The sequence below is a fragment of the Solanum stenotomum genome, chromosome 2 (genome assembly GCF_019186545.1).
Source record: "Solanum stenotomum isolate F172 chromosome 2, ASM1918654v1, whole genome shotgun sequence".
NCBI classification, from domain to species: Eukaryota; Viridiplantae; Streptophyta; class Magnoliopsida; order Solanales; family Solanaceae; genus Solanum; species Solanum stenotomum.
This window is the reverse complement of record NC_064283.1, coordinates 28,471,168-28,488,867: the sequence shown is the minus strand read 5'-3', so window position 1 is coordinate 28,488,867 and position 17,700 is coordinate 28,471,168. Positions and strand designations below refer to the sequence as shown.

General features: G+C 36.1%; 1 protein-coding gene across 2 annotated transcripts; it reads right to left on the bottom strand.

The window, feature by feature from the left end:
• On the bottom strand, window positions 1–2,548 carry LOC125856840 (serine/threonine-protein kinase PCRK1-like). Of its 2 annotated transcripts, none has more exons than XM_049536484.1 (5): window positions 2,420–2,548; window positions 1,511–1,875; window positions 1,173–1,433; window positions 963–1,085; window positions 1–607 (listed from the first exon to the last, which is right to left on the bottom strand). In XM_049536484.1, exons 2-5 carry the CDS (start codon window positions 1,871–1,873, stop codon window positions 77–79), a joined length of 1,278 nt encoding a protein of 425 aa, XP_049392441.1. In that variant the 5' UTR covers window positions 1,874–1,875; window positions 2,420–2,548; the 3' UTR covers window positions 1–76. The 2 variants fall into 2 exon arrangements, with proteins under 2 accessions (XP_049392441.1, XP_049392440.1); XM_049536483.1 differs by lacking the exon at window positions 2,420–2,548 and adding an exon at window positions 2,119–2,242.
• Window positions 2,549–17,700: the final 15,152 nt, after the last annotated feature.

The window sequence follows — 17,700 nt, the reverse complement described above, 5'->3', positions numbered from 1 at the left end:
ATTTTACAATTCAAGTGATTGTTTTGCACAAGAAAACCAAAAGTAACTAGAGTAACTTTAGTTTCATTTCTGCTGCTCAATTTGAACTGACAAGCTTAGGCTTCCACAATTTCCAAACCAACAACTTGTTTTCTCTTGGTGTGTGTTCTACCAACCTTCTACTTGCATTGAGACACCTTATCATAAACATGTCATTGTCGATGTTTGGCGTTGAACTTTCGTCTACAGGGGTTCGTGGACATTTAGCTCCTTCAGTTGCCTCCACAACCTGATTTACCATCTCCAAGACCTCGCTCATTTTTGGACGATTTCTCGGGTGTTTAACTAAACACCTATTAGCTATGGCAGCTAACTTCTGAGCAGATTTAATGGAATAGTTTCCATCCAATCGAGGATCCAATATTTGTTCAAACTTCTTCAGGTCGGAAAGATGTGGTCTTACCCATTCAAGAAGTTTCTGCTCATTTTTAGGTTTATTTCTGTCCAACGGACGCCTGCCTGTGATGAGTTCATATAGAAACACCCCATAGCTCCATACATCACTCTTGGACGTTAGGCGCCCAGTTTGTATATATTCTGGAGCGGCATATCCAACAGTTCCCACCACCTAATGAAATCAAAAGACATGTATTTGATCAAGTATGTTGTACAAAATAGGATATTTCACATAGCTAGTGTAGGTGTTTTAAAACCAAAATCCAATATCTTTGACATATTTTGAGATATTTCATATGCTAAATTAACTATATCAGCCAAATCGTGACATTTGAATATCATATTGCTTTTAATGTAGTAATTAGTTTTAGTAACGAAAAGGGATAATGCATAAGTATCCTGAACTATGACCGAAATTCCAGTGACACACCTAAGGTCCTATTACCCTTAATTAATTTTGTAAAGCACGATCAACTATTCTGAATACATAGTAGAGATTCTTAATTCAATGGAGATATTGAGCATACCGCTGTTGAGACATGGCTTAATCCGTCAGAAGGTCCTAATCTGGCCAAGCCAAAATCAGACAACTTTGCATTCCATTTCTCATCCAAGAGAATGTTAGACGATTTGAAATCTCTAAAGATAATCTGCACCAAAAAATATGTATCAACACGATAGTGCAAAAGTATCATATAATGAGGTGGAAAAGTGTTACAGAGGAACAACAGAATTACCTGAAACTCCATTCCCTCGTGTAGGTAAGCCAAGCCTCGAGCAGCATCACGAGCGATATTTAACCTTGTTTCCCATGGCAAAGGTGACATAAAACGACTTATTAAATGATCTTGTACACTTCTGTTGGGCAAAAACTCATATACCAGTAAACGTTGTATTCCTCTTTCATCATCCTGTGCACAATAGCCTATTAATTTGACAAGATTCGGATGCTCAACGACACCAAGGACGTTCACTTCCGTCACCCATTCCTTATGCCCCTAAATCACAAGACAAACTCAATCTTTTTGTTTCACAGTCCACTACATTAAATATAAAAATCTTAAATGAAACTAGCCTGCAAGCCTCTTTGGCTGAGTTGTTTAACAGCAATATTTGTGTCCTTTAAAACGCCCTTGTATACACCTCCAAAACCGCCTTCTCCTAGCATGAGGGATCGACTAAAGTTCTTGGTGGCACTCTTCAACTCTTCAACTGTGAAGACCTTAAGGTGACAAGGCTTTTTATTAGACAAGCACGAAAACGAGAGCCTCGAAGAGGACTCAGGGCTAATGTCCGATGACACATTTTGTGAGTTGTATTCAGATCCTTTCAGATCAGGATCTGTGAAAACAGAGGCAGATGACTGGCCTGATGTTGACTTTCTAGTCTTGTTATGATCATCATTCTTATCTGAATTAGAGAACTGGAAACACTTCATCCCTGCATATATCACAAATCTAACCAAATCATATATGCAATTCTTGCCTTGAAATATCACAAATATAATTTTTTTTTACCTAGAAGAAACACTTTTTCAATTTTCACTATCCATGTGTTTGTTGATTAGCTTCACAGACACTACTAGTTAAATGTGCTATTTTTTTCTTTGTTCAGTATCCATATTAGAGTTCGACTAAATCTATATTCACACCAGAAAGTCCCACATTAAGGTTAAAACAATACCTAACAAAGGTAAGTGCATATACAGGGGACTCAAAACCGACAATGAGGGACTATTTACCACTCTACCACAACACAGTGGTATTATTTGTACTAAAATGGTTATATCCATGGCTGAGTGGCAAATTGTTGAAATTCTAATTCTAATGGCAAAAACAGGGAAAGTCATCTGAAAATTTTCAGACAGAGCAATAATTTATGCAATCTAAACAGTTATGTGCATTGAGAAAATGTGTATTTATCAAGAAATTCAAAAAAATGACACTAAAAACATATTTCATATAGAAGAGGTACATATATTTACCTTTAGGGAGAAATGAATGGAGAATGAGAGTTGAGGTAAAATGAATGGAGAATGATGAAGTGATTTTTAAAAAAAGAAAAAAAAGGAAGAGAGGAAATCAAGTAAGCAACGAGCATACCATGATCTAAGGAAGTCAATGCTTGGCAGCTGGAATTCAGTTCACCAACTTAAATTAAAAGGGACATTTGGGAAAACAATAAATGACTAAGAATATATTTAAAATTTATTTTCTTAATAAGAGATAGTTTCAAGTTGAAGACGACATGCCTCATCAATTGATGTTTCTGCTTCAGGAAGGATATTTTTGAAAAAAAAATTTAAAAAAATTATTTATTTTGATTTAATCAGTATACATTTTTTTTGAAATTAAAGATCCGCTTAATCTATCTTTAGTTTTATTATTTTGAATGCCAGTAAATAATTAATTATCAATAATGAAAAATATTTTAATTATGAAGATCTTAGTGGACTTCTAAGCCCAAAAAAATGAGATGATATACTACCACATAAATATTTATTATAATTTATTTCTGAGTAAGAAAATTTAAAATCATTTAATTTGCTTAAAATTTATAAATATTAATAATATTTATCAAGTATTTAATTTATACTCAATTAGATAATTTCATATCATTTAAGTAATATTGTTTTAAATATTAATTTATGAACAAATATTAAACTTAGGCCCAACACGGACTTTTCATAATTAGTTTTTATAGAAAAGAGGGTTTGAGTCATCAGATGATTCACTTCGTTTAGGTGATAGAGCTATGACTATGACATGTTTGGATACATATAATTGGGGGTGACGGTTCAGACAATTATTTTTAAAAAATTATATCATTCCAATTTTTTGGGTATTTTATAATATATAACTAAATTATTATTTGTTTAAATTGTATTATTCAAATTTTTCGGGTATTTTATAATAAATAACTATTTTTTAAAAATCATTCCAATCATATCAGTTTCTCTTCGGTATCGATATGTTTTGGTTAATTTTCGTTTTTTTACTTTTAAAGTATTACCTCAAAACTACTATTATTTAAATATTTCTTTTGCAAATATGTTCTTGAAGAAGCATTTCAATTCTTCACCAATAAGTCAAAAATGTAAAACCTTATTGCCATACTGTTTAATCTTAAATATTTAATAGGAGTGCTTGCATATGTTTTGTCGTATTGTTTGATACATTATCTACTATAGTATCTTTTAGTTTTAAACTTAATTAATTAAGTGCAAATTAAAGAGCAAAAAATCAAAGTTGTTCGGTCACCGGTCCACCAGAAGCCTAGGACCTAGGTTATATTTATATTTGAAAAATGCTATAAATATATTTATATAGTAAATTTAACATATTGTTAATCTATAAAATATATTTACATACTCAAGGTTATTCACTTCTGTACGTGAATTTTTTATTTTTTTTATAAATTAAAAAGACCATTTCAATTGTTCGGGACAATTATAAACTTAATAAAAGTCTACAATTTTATTGAAAAACTGACATAAATCGGTTCGATTCGATTTGATCGATTTTTCATATTCTTTTGACACCCTAGCAAATAATCCATCTATAACATGTTATAGGCTTTTATAGAATATTTGGTTGTCATTTTTGAATTTGTCATAATTAATATCAACATAATTTTATATATTAAATTATTTATTAGAAATAATATATAGGGATAGTTTTGTTGGATGTATATTTAGAACTCTAATACATATATTAGTTACCACATTATTTAATCTTTTTTTGGGTATGATTTTGAGTCTATATATGAGTAATACATGTTAGTTATACATTTTATTTAGTATTATCGGGTGTATAGTTATTACATAGCAAACACCGATATTAGCAGTATATGAGTCATTAATATATAAATAAGCATGTGTAAAGGTTATATATCTATATAAAATACATAAAATTCTTCGAACTTGATAGCAAAATTTACTTTAACACTTTAAATTTAGGGGTAATTATTTACCCCCCTAGTCAATTTTCAAGTGAATTTAATATCACCCTAAAATTATAATACCAGTCTCACAATGACAAGTGCATTTCCACACGCGCCCTGTCATTGATATATTAGCGCCACATAATTGCCACGTTAGTGTCATGTAGAACACTATTTAATTTTTACTTTTTCAATTCTTTTTTCTTTTTTGTTTCTTTTTATTTATTCATAATTTTAGAAAGCAAAAAAAAATTCAAAAAATAAGAACCCTGTTCCTCAACTCAGTCACGGTTGCAATTGAACAAATTCGATCACAATTGAAAAGATTGATTCAAAATGTTAAAACTATTCTCACAAAAACACATTCAATTTTTGAGACACATTATTAAGACAATAAATAATGACTAAAAATTTAATTTGAAATGAAGAAATTATAGATTTTCCATTAAAAAGAGCTTCAAGTTCATCACATTCAAACACTACTATAAATAATAATTTTGAAGCAAGAACATATTGTTGGCTTTTCTATTTCCCCCCCCCCCCTATTCATCACACCCTTTTACAGATTGAAAAGAAATAGAGGTGGGGGTTTTCAAAGAAAGAGAAAGAAGATGGAAAGTTCAACAAAAAGAAGAAGAACAAGAAGAAAAGGCGATGCAGTGGTGGTTGGCGGCAGATCCGAAGAGAAAGAAAGAGGGTGAAACTTCTAAGAGGAGAAATAGGGTCGAGATGGGGGTTTCGAAGAAGGAGAAATTAAAGAAGTGGGGGGTTCGACGAAGAAGAAAGAGGTGGTGCAATTGGTGGTTGAGGGCGAGAGGGGTGGTGGGGTGTGAGGAAGATGAAGGAAAAAAACATTATTGGCTAAAAAGAAAAAAAAATGGGGCCACTTATTCTTTTTCTCTTTAATTATTGGTATTTACGCGCAGTAAAATTTTTGACTTGTCACATCAGCTATTTGGGTGTATTTAAATTCACTTGAAAAGAGATAATGGGGTAAATAATTACCTGTAAAGTTAAAGTACTAAAGTAAATTTCGTTGCCAAGTTCAGAAGGGATTTTATGTATTTTCTCATATATATATAAGAGAGGTGGTAGCGCATATATGTCAGCACACAAAAAAAAAATGTTTTTTTAATATTTAAAATTAATTATATGGAATAGGGTTAAATAATTAATTATTATTTTATTTTTAAAATGATTTTAAAGCAAATTTTACAATTAATAAATAATTTTAAAATAGTTCTAAAAAATAGTGTGATGTGTGTGATTACTTTTTTGTGAAAAAGTTATCATATTTTTAATGCAAAATATTCTATCTATCTTTCCACCACTCCTTATTTACCGCAAAACAAATGCATATTTTTTACATTAATTTTTGTAATTTATATTTTTTTAAGCCCGTTTGTAATTATATTTTTGTATAAATTTATCATATTTTTTAATTCTAATTAAATATCATATTAATGCTAAATATCATGTTTATAAAATTCAAAAATAAAAATAAAAATAATTTTTTTTTTTTTTTATATCTATCAATTTATATATAATAAGAGAGGCAAAATATACCACATGTTAGGAGAGCCTAAGAGTAGCACCATAATTTTTTAAATTTTCTGTATAATTAAAATTAATTAATTATCTGCAAGTATATTTAATAATAACTAATAAATTACAATTTAAAAAATAAAACAAGTTTTTCAGAAAGTTTTTAAAATCTATATATATTAAGAGATGTAAAAAATACCACCGGTTAGGAGAGGCTAAAAGTAGCACCATAATTTTTTAAATTTTCTATACAATTAAAATTGATTAATCATCTGTAATTATATAAAATAATAATTATTAAATTACAATTTTAAAAATAAAACAATTTTTAAAACAGTTTTTAAAATTAACATGGAAGAAGTTCAGAAATTTTAAACAGTTTTTAAAATTTAAATTTAAAAATAACATGGAAGCAGTTTTAAAATTATCCATTTATAATTTTAAATAGATTTTAAAATTAACATTCCAAAAACATTTTTCCACTAAAATAAAACATTAAAAAAATCTCCTCTTAACAAACACACGTTTATAAACTACACACAAAAAAAAACTCCTTATTTGTAGTAACTAAATACAAGTCTTTATTTCCTTTTATAACGCCATGTCATGTCTAGGGTGTACTTTGAGTTGTGACAAATCCATGTTCTTAGAGTCAAAAACCTTGTCCCAAATGAATGAAGGGAATGAGTTATTTTTAGAGGAATTGGTGCGTTTTGGGGGGAATTTGAAAATTTCAAAATCCTTTGAGAGGACAAATTGAAGGTGAGATACGGATAGAGTAATGATGAAAAGAAGAAAGAAAAGAGGGATATGGCAAACTCGCTCATCTCCTTCTTTGTTTCAAACTTTATGGGTATCAGAGAGGGTACTCAAGTTGGATTTTCCCCTCGTTGATCAAGTACTCCAAATCACAACGAAACATGTGGCACATTTCGATGTCTTGACCCTTGGTGTCATGGATGAGACAAATTTCATCATCTTTACACTAGACAGTGGAGGTCATTCTTTCCTTCCTTACAACATGAGCCAGGATCTTGGCTTGGACCAACTTGCAGTAGATGCTCATATACAACTCTGAGAAAGCCAAGTCATAACGATGGATCAAAACATCCTTCGTGATTTGCATACAAGGTTCCTCTTGATCACAAACAAGAATGGTGTAAGGGCCCCATATATGACTGATTCTTTAGCTATCGACCATGCTTTGACTTTTAGTCCTCAACTCCACACACTCTTCAGTAGTATGACCAATCTGATTCTAATGATAAGCACACTTCTTGTGTGTGTCTTTGGGATTAATCTTAGAGTTGGATCCTTTGATAGGGTGCAAGATACCATAACACAAAGAATTTGATAAATAGTAGCACACGAAATCACTTTTGGACGTAGGTCATTGCCCAAAAGTAAACTTGAAGGGTAATCTTCTCATCTCCTTGTCTAAATCATTTTGGTAAAAAGGCCGCACCATCAAATCTTTCTTTGAATTTCTTTTTAGCAACATCAGACTCATTTTTTCATCAATAATCATGTCAATCTCCTCTAGACTGAAGGAATATCCTTTGAGTATTTTTCCAATATTAGAGGCTTCATCATTCTTTTTACTTAAAGCTATGGCTATCAACTTGTCAACCTTAGCCCATTTTCCCTTTGTGATCTCAATCTTACCATCCACTTCAACACTTTTGGCTATCACGATCGCCTTAGCTAGGTTCACTTCCTGAGTCCTTCTCTCAACTTCAGCAATCTCACAGGTGACTCTTTCCATTCTCCTCCACAAAACTTCTTCAACATTCAAGTATCCTTCCATCTTGACGACAAAGTTTAACCCTTCCTAACAAGATATAGTAAGGGTTTAGATTTTGAGAGCGAAGCTCGAATTTTGTTGGGAAACTCAAGACTCAAAGAGTATTTGGACAAAATTTGATAATGACTTAATTTTGTGCTTGAGGATTCGATAAATTTTGAAAATATGTGGGCTAGAACATTTCCGAATAAAGCAACATATTCACATAAAATAGTTATAACACATAGTACACAAAAAAAATTATTGCGCGTCCTGAAAAAATATGTGACCTTTTGTGTCAAGGTTAGGCTTAGAGAATTCAAGGATGTGTATACCTTGTAAGTCAATCCATATCCCCGAAATAATTTCATTGATAAAGGCCAAAAGTGTTTTACAAAATAGAATATGAGGACACAATTTGGAAAGTTAAATACTAAAGAAAAAGTACAAATGAAAATTACTCCCACGCAGGGGATGATGACAAACTTTAAATAATCTATGGTCCTTTACTCTTTTAGTGGCATCAACTTCTTTCCAAATAACGTATTGTTCATCCACTAGTGATCTCCGACGAGCTAAGACCTTTCTAAATACCCAGTCCTCTATACAGTCTGGATTTGTAGCTCCATATGATCATCTAACTCGGTTATGCATTGCCTTACCCTTTCAGTTTGTTGCCTAAGCTGATCTATGACTCTTGCATCCTCCAAATATAGGAAACAGTATGCCAACTAATTTTTTGGTACCATTGTTGAAGTCGTGGAGTAGCACTTAATGCTCAAATTCATCATCTTTGATACATATGGTCACGTTTGGGCTGGGCTTGATGGTTTCGACAAAGCTCTTCTTCAACCATTCTTTGTACGCGCCACGACGTTCAACATCAAACCTGTTTGGAACCCTATCACCATTTATCTTTCAAGTTTCCATTCTCCAATGAACATTCTGGCAAAAGCGACTTGGTCATCCTTGTGGCCCATTGAAAATTCTTAATTTCTCATATTCGAGGATGACTTGCTTACCTCTTAATTTCATGAGAACTAGACCTTGAGCATAAGGTCGGGCTCCTCTAAGTCTGGAAATTACCAAGAAATGGATATTTTCCCCTCGGATCATAGTGTCTCATACGACAAGATCGTCGATTGCCCATTGCACATTTTCATCCCTTTATTCATTGAGTATCAGGAACTATAACTGTTGAACATATCCTACCTTAAAATTGTTTATATATAACCACCAACTATGAGATGTAAATTGGTCTAATCAAGCTTTGGAATGGGGTTCCTTAGGATTGTGAACTTTAAGCAACCGTTTCATCATCCACCATTGGAGTACTAGGTTGCAACCCTGAAAGAAGATACTTTTGTTCTAACACTTATCCAAAGCCCTATAGATGTCGGTGAGAATCATAGGTGTCAAAGTGTGATATTTGATTGTCATTCCCTTATTGACTACGTAGAAGATGTCATGAGTGAATATTACTACACTTGGATGAATGGTATGATTTGAGTCTTGGGGGAAGACCATGAACCCTAGTAAACACACTACAAATACAAAAACATGTTTTTCTTTCCAAGTTTGCTCAGAAATGAACTCTTTTTACAAAAAAATTGAAAGCCTGTCACGACCCAAAAATGGACGTGATGACACTTGTCTATTCCCACCAAGACAAGTCATCCTTAACCTAATTGAAAAGAAAAAAATGCGGAAAGCAGTAAAATTAAGAACAAGATAAAGCGGAAAACTTATTCTTCTATTAAAACCCCCAAATCTGGTTGTCACGTGTACAAGCCACTAAATACATAAGTACGAAATTAAGAAATAAATACAAATCTCAGTCTTTATCTCTCAAGTAGAACAACTCTTAAAGAAAAGGAAAAGAAGGTCCGCCAGGATGACAAACAACTATCTCTCAAATCCTTCAACAAGCCTCGACTGACAGGGAAAAAGAAAAAGATCATACGGGTCCGGGATCAGAACCTACACAATTGTAGAAGCAAGGGGTGAGTACCAGCAACACAGTACCCAATAATCAGCCTACTAAACAAAGCAGCTAGCTAGAAAATGAATACCCAGACTGTCCAATCGAACCTCGTCAAACTACAACCTGCACAAAAATCTACCCAAACCTAGCAATTCTATAATACACGACTCACATGCCCAATATTCACAATTCAAATCTTCGCAATTCAACAATTAAATAAATTGAATAAGTCAATTGCAATGACAAGTAGTTCAGGCACACACCACAAGTACATCAATCTCAAGTATCAAACAAATCACGCATGAGCATAAAATACATCAAGTCACAATAATCATTCTCTTGACGGAACCATTTCCCATCAACACAATATCACTAGCCAAAACCATTTTTCATCGATTTTATAGCACATCACTAGCTGAAACTATTTCCCCTCAGCCTTATGTCACATCACTACACGAAACCATTTCCCATCGACTTTATATCACATCACTAGCAAGAACCATTTCCTATCGGCTTTATATCACATCACTAGCATGAACCATTTTCCATCGGCTTTATATAACATCACTAGCCAGAACCATTTCCCACCAGCTTTATATCACATAACTAGCTGGAAATGACCTCGACCTCACAACACTCCGCACATAACTCATCACAGTGTTCAACGATTAAATCACACAATATCACACCACATAGCAGATAGAATAATTTGTGCACAATTAAAGTCCACATTCATGCTTTCAAGAATTTTATCAATCAATCAATAAGGGTTATATTAAGGCAATACATATCATCATTCTCAAAACATAGACTTTTTCATTTCAACCCCTTTTTATTCTTTTAGATGTATCAAGTGGACAATTTAAACCCTTCACCTCATCCCTATTACTCCCAACATATAATCAATGAAGAAAGCATATGAATTCAACTAGAATACAAGGTTTAGAAAACCACTTGCCTTAGATCAATCAACAATCACTCCAAGTGTTGAGTCTTCCCCTTCCGAACCACTTCCAAAGCTACACAATCTAAAATAATCAAGTATTCACAATCATTTACCAAAAATACAATACCCTTACTAATTCTCTTGAAAAGTGGGTTAATCAACACAAACCCCAATTTGAAAAAGAAGGTTTGAATCCGAAAAATTATACTTGAAAACATTACTCAAGGCTTTAAGAACTCATTAGAGAAAACCATTTCGAAAAAAGGGATTAAAATCACTTCAAAATAACCATTTTAGTTAAGAACTTGAGTTCATGAAAAACTTCCACAATTACCTATCAAAATCTCATATTTTGATGTTAAAACTCATAACTGATTAATGGAAAGTGAGGGTTTAGGATCAAGAACACTTACCCAGGTGATCTAGCTTAAATAACGCCATCAAGGGTCCCCAAAGCTCAAAAAGGTGAAATAGGGCTTAAACCCTGAAAATGGCAGCAAAACCCTCTCAGATGTCGCTTAAGCGAACCACGGGTTCTCTTAAACATGGGTCTCGCTTTTGGGAACCAGGCTTTAAGCGAACCTTTCCAAAAAGTCCGGCCTTCGCTTAAGTGATCACACCTTTGCTTAAGTGAAGCTCGCTTAAGTGAAATGCCTATTGCAAAAGTGAAGGTTACAAAAATCAGGAACCAACAAAACTCAACCAACTCTCAAACATCGAAAGGATCCTCGGGATTCGTTCGGAACCCCGTACACACAAACCACGTATGCAAATTAATTATACTCGATGTATCAGACTCAATGGAACTGTCAAAACATGAATCCAAGGTCTCATTGACACGACATCCGCGAAAACTATAAGAAACTAACTCAACACCTAAAAGGCTAAAACAAGCTCGAGACCTCTCAAAAATCAACCAAGACCTCACCTAGGCCTATAATCATCCCTCGAATGCAACATAACTCTCAGAATTTCGATCAAGCATCTGAATCCTGAATGTTGACCAAAGTCAACACAAAGGCTAAAATTTCACAATTTTACAACTTAGGACCTCAAATTCTAAAAAGATTCAGAATCTGAAACCAACAAGTCTGACGAATAAAATTTCACATTTTAGGACTGATGGAATTGATGGAATTCCATTGTGATACTCGAAACTCCAAAAGACCCCAAAAACTACTTTCTTAACAACTTAGCCTTTAAAACTCACAAACTTGCCAAATTCTCAACTTTTAACTCAAAGATCAAAACCAACCTTTCAAACTCAATCAAAAATGACTTGGGGTCGATAACGGGAGGGGTAAAATGGAAATTTCATGAAACTTTTCAAAAATGACCGACCAGTCATTACATTTTCCACCACTAAAAACCATGTTTGTCCTCGAACATAAAGCAAAGAAGGTACCTGAAGCTTAAAAAAACCTAGGATATCTGGCACGCATATCTCACTCTGTCTCCCAAGTCGCTTCACCGACTGAATGATGCTTCCACTACACCTTCACTAAAGCAATCTCTTTGGTCCTAAGCTTCCAGACTTGCTTATCCAAAATGGCTATAGGCTCCTCCTGAAAAAAGACAAGTTTGGATCCAACTCAATTGAATCAAGGGAAAGTACATGGGACTCATCTAGCATGTACTTCCAAAGCATGGAAACATGATATACAGGATGCACAACTGACAAGTTAGGTGGCAATGCCAACTTATAGGCCACCTTTCCCACATGGCTCAAAATCTCAAAGGGTCCAATGAATCTAGTGCTAAGCTTGCTCTTCTTTCTGAACCTCATCACACCTGCCAAACATGATCACCCTCCATGAATGTTAGGGCTCAAACTTACCGACCTGCATAACTCTTTTTTCGACTCTAGGCAGTCAATAGTCTACTCTGGATCGTAAAAACCTGTTTTATATCATCTTTAAGCAAGTTTGTATATAATGAGTCCATCTCAGTTGAATAAAACTATCCGATCGGAGATCTACATTATCTACCATACAACACCTCAAAATGGGTCATCTGAATGTTGTAATGATAACTGTTGTTATAGGCAAAATCTATAAGGGCAAATGTAATCCCATCTAACACCAAAATCAATCACACAAGCTCGGAGCATGTCCTCCAACACCTGAATCGTCCGCTCGGACTGACCATCAGTCTGAGGATGAAAAGTTGTACTGATATCTAACTGAATACCTAAACCATGCTGCAATTCCTTTCAAAAATGGAAAATGAACATGTAACCTCGATCAGAGACAATAGAAACCGGGACTCCATACAATCACACAATTTGACTGATATAAAGCTCGACTAACTCCTCTGTCCTATACTTCATACAAACTGGGATGAAATGGGCAAATCTGGTCAACCTGTCAACAACCACCCAAATAGAATCATAACCACCCACGGTGGCAGGTAGTCCCATAATAAAGTCCATAGTGATCCGCTCCCGCTTCCAACTAGGAATGAAAATCCTCTGAGATATACCTCTAGGTCACTGGTGCTCACACTTGACCTGTTAACAAGTCAAACACCTCAAAACAAAATCCGTAATATCTTTTTTCATACCACACCACCAATAGTGTTGGCTCAGGTCATGATACATCTTCGCCGCACCCGGATGGATGGAATATCTGGAATAATGGGTCTCTTCAAGATCAGTCTAATAAACTCGTACACCTTGGGCACACAAATCCATCCTCTAATCTGCAAGACACCATCAGAATCCAAGACAGCCTCCTTGGCTTCCCTTTTCATCACCTTGTATTAAATGAGACATAATTTCTCATTATTAAACTGGCGCTCACGAATCTTCTCAACTAAGGAAGAACAAGCTTCAATGAACGCAATCAAACCACTCGTCTTCTCAGAAACCTGTAACTGGACGAGACTTTTGGCTAACCGCTGAACATCTCTAGCTAATTGTCTCTCCCCCACACTAATAGTGGTAAGACTTCCCATACTAAAAGTCTTCCTACTCAAATCATCGGCCCCCATGTTGGTCTTTCTTGGATGATACAAGATAGTAATGTCACAGTCCTTCAGTATCTTAAGCCATCTGTACTACCTCAGATTCAGATCACTTAGGCTGAAAAAGTACTGAAGACTCCGATGATCTGTGAAAATCTCACAATAAACTTCATACAGATAATGTTGCCATAACTTATGCACAAACACTACGACATCCAACTCTAGATCATGGGTAAGGTAGTTCCTCTTATGGATCTTCAACTGCCTAGAAGCATAGGCAATTACCTTACCCTTCTACATCAGAACACCTCTAACCCGACTTTAGAAGCACCGCATTAAACAGTGAAGTCCACGCCCTTATTCGGTAAAATCAAAATAGGAGTCGACGTCAACAAAGTCTTGAACTTTTGAAAGATCTTCTCACACTCATCAGANTACCCTTCTACATCAGAACACCTCTAACCCGACTTTAGAAGCACCGCATTAAACAGTGAAGTCCACGCCCTTATTCGGTAAAATCAAAATAGGAGGCGACGTCAACAAAGTCTTGAACTTTTGAAAGATCTTCTAACACTCATCAGACCACTGAAAACTCACACTCTGCCGAGTCAATCTAGTCAAAGAAGATGCAATGGTAAAAAAGCTCTGCACAAATCATTGGTAATAGCCCGCAAGTCCTACAAAACTCCAGATCTCAGTAAGTGATGTAGGTCTGGTCCAACCCCTCACCGCCTCAATCTTGGCTGGATCTACCCGAATACCTTCCTTGGATACCACGTGTCCCAAAAATGCCACAGAATCAAGCCAAAACTCACACTTTGAGAACTTGGCATAAAACTTCTCTTCCCTCAATCTATGAAGCACAATCCTCAAATTCTGATCGTGATCCTCCTCAGTCTTGGAGTACACCAAGATGTCGTCAATGAACACTATTACAAAGGAATCTAGATACAGTCGAAACACCCTATTCATCAACTTCATGAACGTTGCTGGGGCATTAGTCAAGACAAAAGACATACAAGAAACTCATAGTGCCTATAACGAGTCCTAAAAGCTATTTTAGGGATATCCGATGCCCTAATCCTTAGCTGGTAATAATCGGACCTCAAGTCAATCTTAGAAAAATAAGATGCACCCTGAAACTGATCAAACAAATCATCAATATAAGGAAGAGGATACTTGTTCTTCACTGTCACCCTGAAACTGATCAAACAAATCATGAATATGAGGAAGATGATACACATCCTCATAGATACATCCTTCTTCCTCACAAACAACACAAGAGCACTCTATGGAGAAATACTAAGGCGAATAAACCCCTTACTCAACAGATCCCGCAATTGATCATTCAATTCCTTTAACTCGGGTTGATCCATACGATAAGGAGGAATATAGATGGGTTTGGTGCCCGGCTCCAAGTCAATAACAAAATCAATATCCCTATCCAGAGGAACACCTGGAACATCAGTAGGAAACACATCTACAAACTCTCAAACCAAGGACATTGAATCCATAGAAGGTAGCTCAACACTAGTATTTCGAATGAAAGTCAAGTAGTAAAAAACACCCTCTATCAACCAATCTCTGAGCTCTAATGAATGAGATAACTTTTCTAGGGTTGAACCACTAGCACCCGTCCACTCAACTCTTGGAACACCCGGCATCGCTAATGTCACAGTCTTAACATAACAATCAAGACTAGCATGATGCTGGAAAAGCCAGTCCATACCCAAGATAATATCAAAGTCTACCATCCCCAAAATGATCAAGTCTACCCAAGTATCATACCTGGCCAAAGAAATAAGAAAAAATCGATACACTCGATCCACCACTAAGGATTCACCCACTGGTGTAGAAACATGAATACACACAGGCATGAAAACAAATATCATATCAAACCCAACAACAAAATAGGTAGACACATATGAGAAATTAGATCCCGAATTAAACCAACAGATGTAGGTCGATGGAAAACTAGGACGATACCTATGATCACAACATCAGAAGTCTCAGCCTTAGGCCTGTTTGGAAAAGCATAACACTGGCCATCCCGGGTGCCTGCAGCATGAATAGAACCTATACCTCCACCCTGCAGAGCTGGAGTACCTCTACCAGTATTCATGTCACTTCTACCTGTCTGAACTCTGCCTCGACCCCTGGCCAACGGTACTGAATCCCTAGCTGGAACAACTGAAAGAGAACACTGAGGTCCTTAATGCGTCTGTAGTGGACACTGTCGCATCATATGACTTGGATACCTACAAGTATAGCAAGATCTTGGTTTGGATAAATGTTACTGCAAACCCGATGAGGTACCATAGCTACCTCAACTAGAACCATAAGATCATCAGGATTACTGCCCACTTTCAGCCGCTGTCATAAAAGCTTGAATCGGTCCATAGCGTTGGAAGGAACCCCTACGCCTATGTGAACCTCAGCCTCCAGATGAGGCACCAGAAAACTAACCAAAATAAGGGGGCCTCTTGAGCTCCCCAAACTCCTCGAAGACCATCAACTCTGCCTCATTGGCGGTGCTCACAATGGACTGAAAGGAAGCCCCCTCTCTAGCTGAACACATAAGACCTGACGGAGAAAGGCAACCCTCTCACAAACCGGCGAACTCTCTCTACCTCATCCTGAACAATAGTCATAGCATGTCTAGAGAGCTCACAAAAATGGGCTTCATACTCGGTCACAGACAGACCACCCTGAGTCAAGCTCTCAAATATTAGACGACTTTCCTGTCTCACGCTCCAAGGAATGAAGAGGTCTTGGAAAGCACTAGAAAATACCTTCAACTCTGCTAAAGGAGATCCAACTGGTTCAGACCTCACAAAAGTCCTCCACCACTCTCTGGCGCAACCACGAAACTGAAGTGTAACAAATCGGACACCACGAACATCCACCATACCCACTGCCTCAAGCATCTCATGGCACAAAGTCAAAAACTCATGAGCATCCTCAGTCTTACTACCCTGAAACTAGGTGGTTTCAGCTTCTGACACCTCTTATGACATTGTTGATCAATCGCTATCAAGATAACCTCAGGAGCAACCTGTGCACCAACAGCTGGTGTAGGAACCACTGGTGGCTGGACCACCTAGACATTATCACCTGGAGTTTGATCCCCAACTCTCGTCTAAGAACCTGGGGTGTGCACGACGCACCACTTGGAGAAATGTTTTCTATCACACCATATATCCTCAACAAAGTCTCCTAAAACAACAGAGCTCCAAAATCGTGAGGAACCTGGTCCTCAAAAACTTTAACGCGTGGCTCATGAGAAGCCTTTCTAGACCTTCCTCTAGCCGATGCTGCTCCACTGGCACGACCTTTACATGGTGCTACTCCACGAGCATGACCTCTAGATTGGGCCTACCTTTACCCCTAGCTGGGGCCTCAACAACGGGCATGGGGATTGTCTCCCCTCTATAACTGGAACTATAAGCTCTAGTCCTTGGCATCTTCCAAAACAACATGCGGCAACTCAGCACTAGCGAAGGTAACCACATGATAATAAAGGACGAATAAAAGGAATTTTCCTTACAATCTTTGTAACCTTTTGAAGATAAGTACATATGTCTTCGTACTGATCCTCAAAACTCTACTTAGACTTGGATTGTACACATGTGAGACCTACGAACTTGGGGCTCTGATACCATTTGTCATGACCCACAAATGGAAGTGATGACACTTTTCTATTTCCACCAAGACAAGTCAGCCTCAACCTAATCGAAAAGAAAGAAATGCGGAAAACAGTAAAATTAAAAACAAGATAAAGTGGAAAACGTATTCTTTTATTAAAATCTCAAAATCTGGTTGTCACGTGTATGAGCCACTAAATACATAAGTACAAAATTAAGAAATAAATACAAGTTGTGATCTTTGTCTCTCAAGTAGAACAAAGCTTAAAGAAAAGGAAAAAAGGGCTCTCTAAGATGACAAGCAACTACCTCTCAAATCCTTCAACAAGCCTCGACTGACAAGGAAGAAGAAGAAGATCACACGGGTCCAGGCTAAGAACCTACATAAGTGTAGAAACAATGGGTGAGTACCAACAACATGGTACCCATCAAGCAACCTACTAAACAAACCAACTAG

What these genes read in the sequence shown, in the direction of transcription:
- LOC125856840 (XM_049536483.1), bottom strand. Translation starts at nt 2,227, where the DNA reads ATGGATATAACCATTTTAGTACAAATAATACCACTGTGTTGTGGTAGA. An exon ending in TCAGCCAAAGAGGCTTGCAG is followed by an intron (nt 1,434 to 1,510) that starts GCTAGTTTCATT and finishes CTTGTGATTTAG; the next exon opens with GGGCATAAGGAATGGGTGAC. An exon ending in ACGAGGGAATGGAGTTTCAG is followed by an intron (nt 1,086 to 1,172) that starts GTAATTCTGTTG and finishes TTTTTGGTGCAG; the next exon opens with ATTATCTTTAGAGATTTCAA.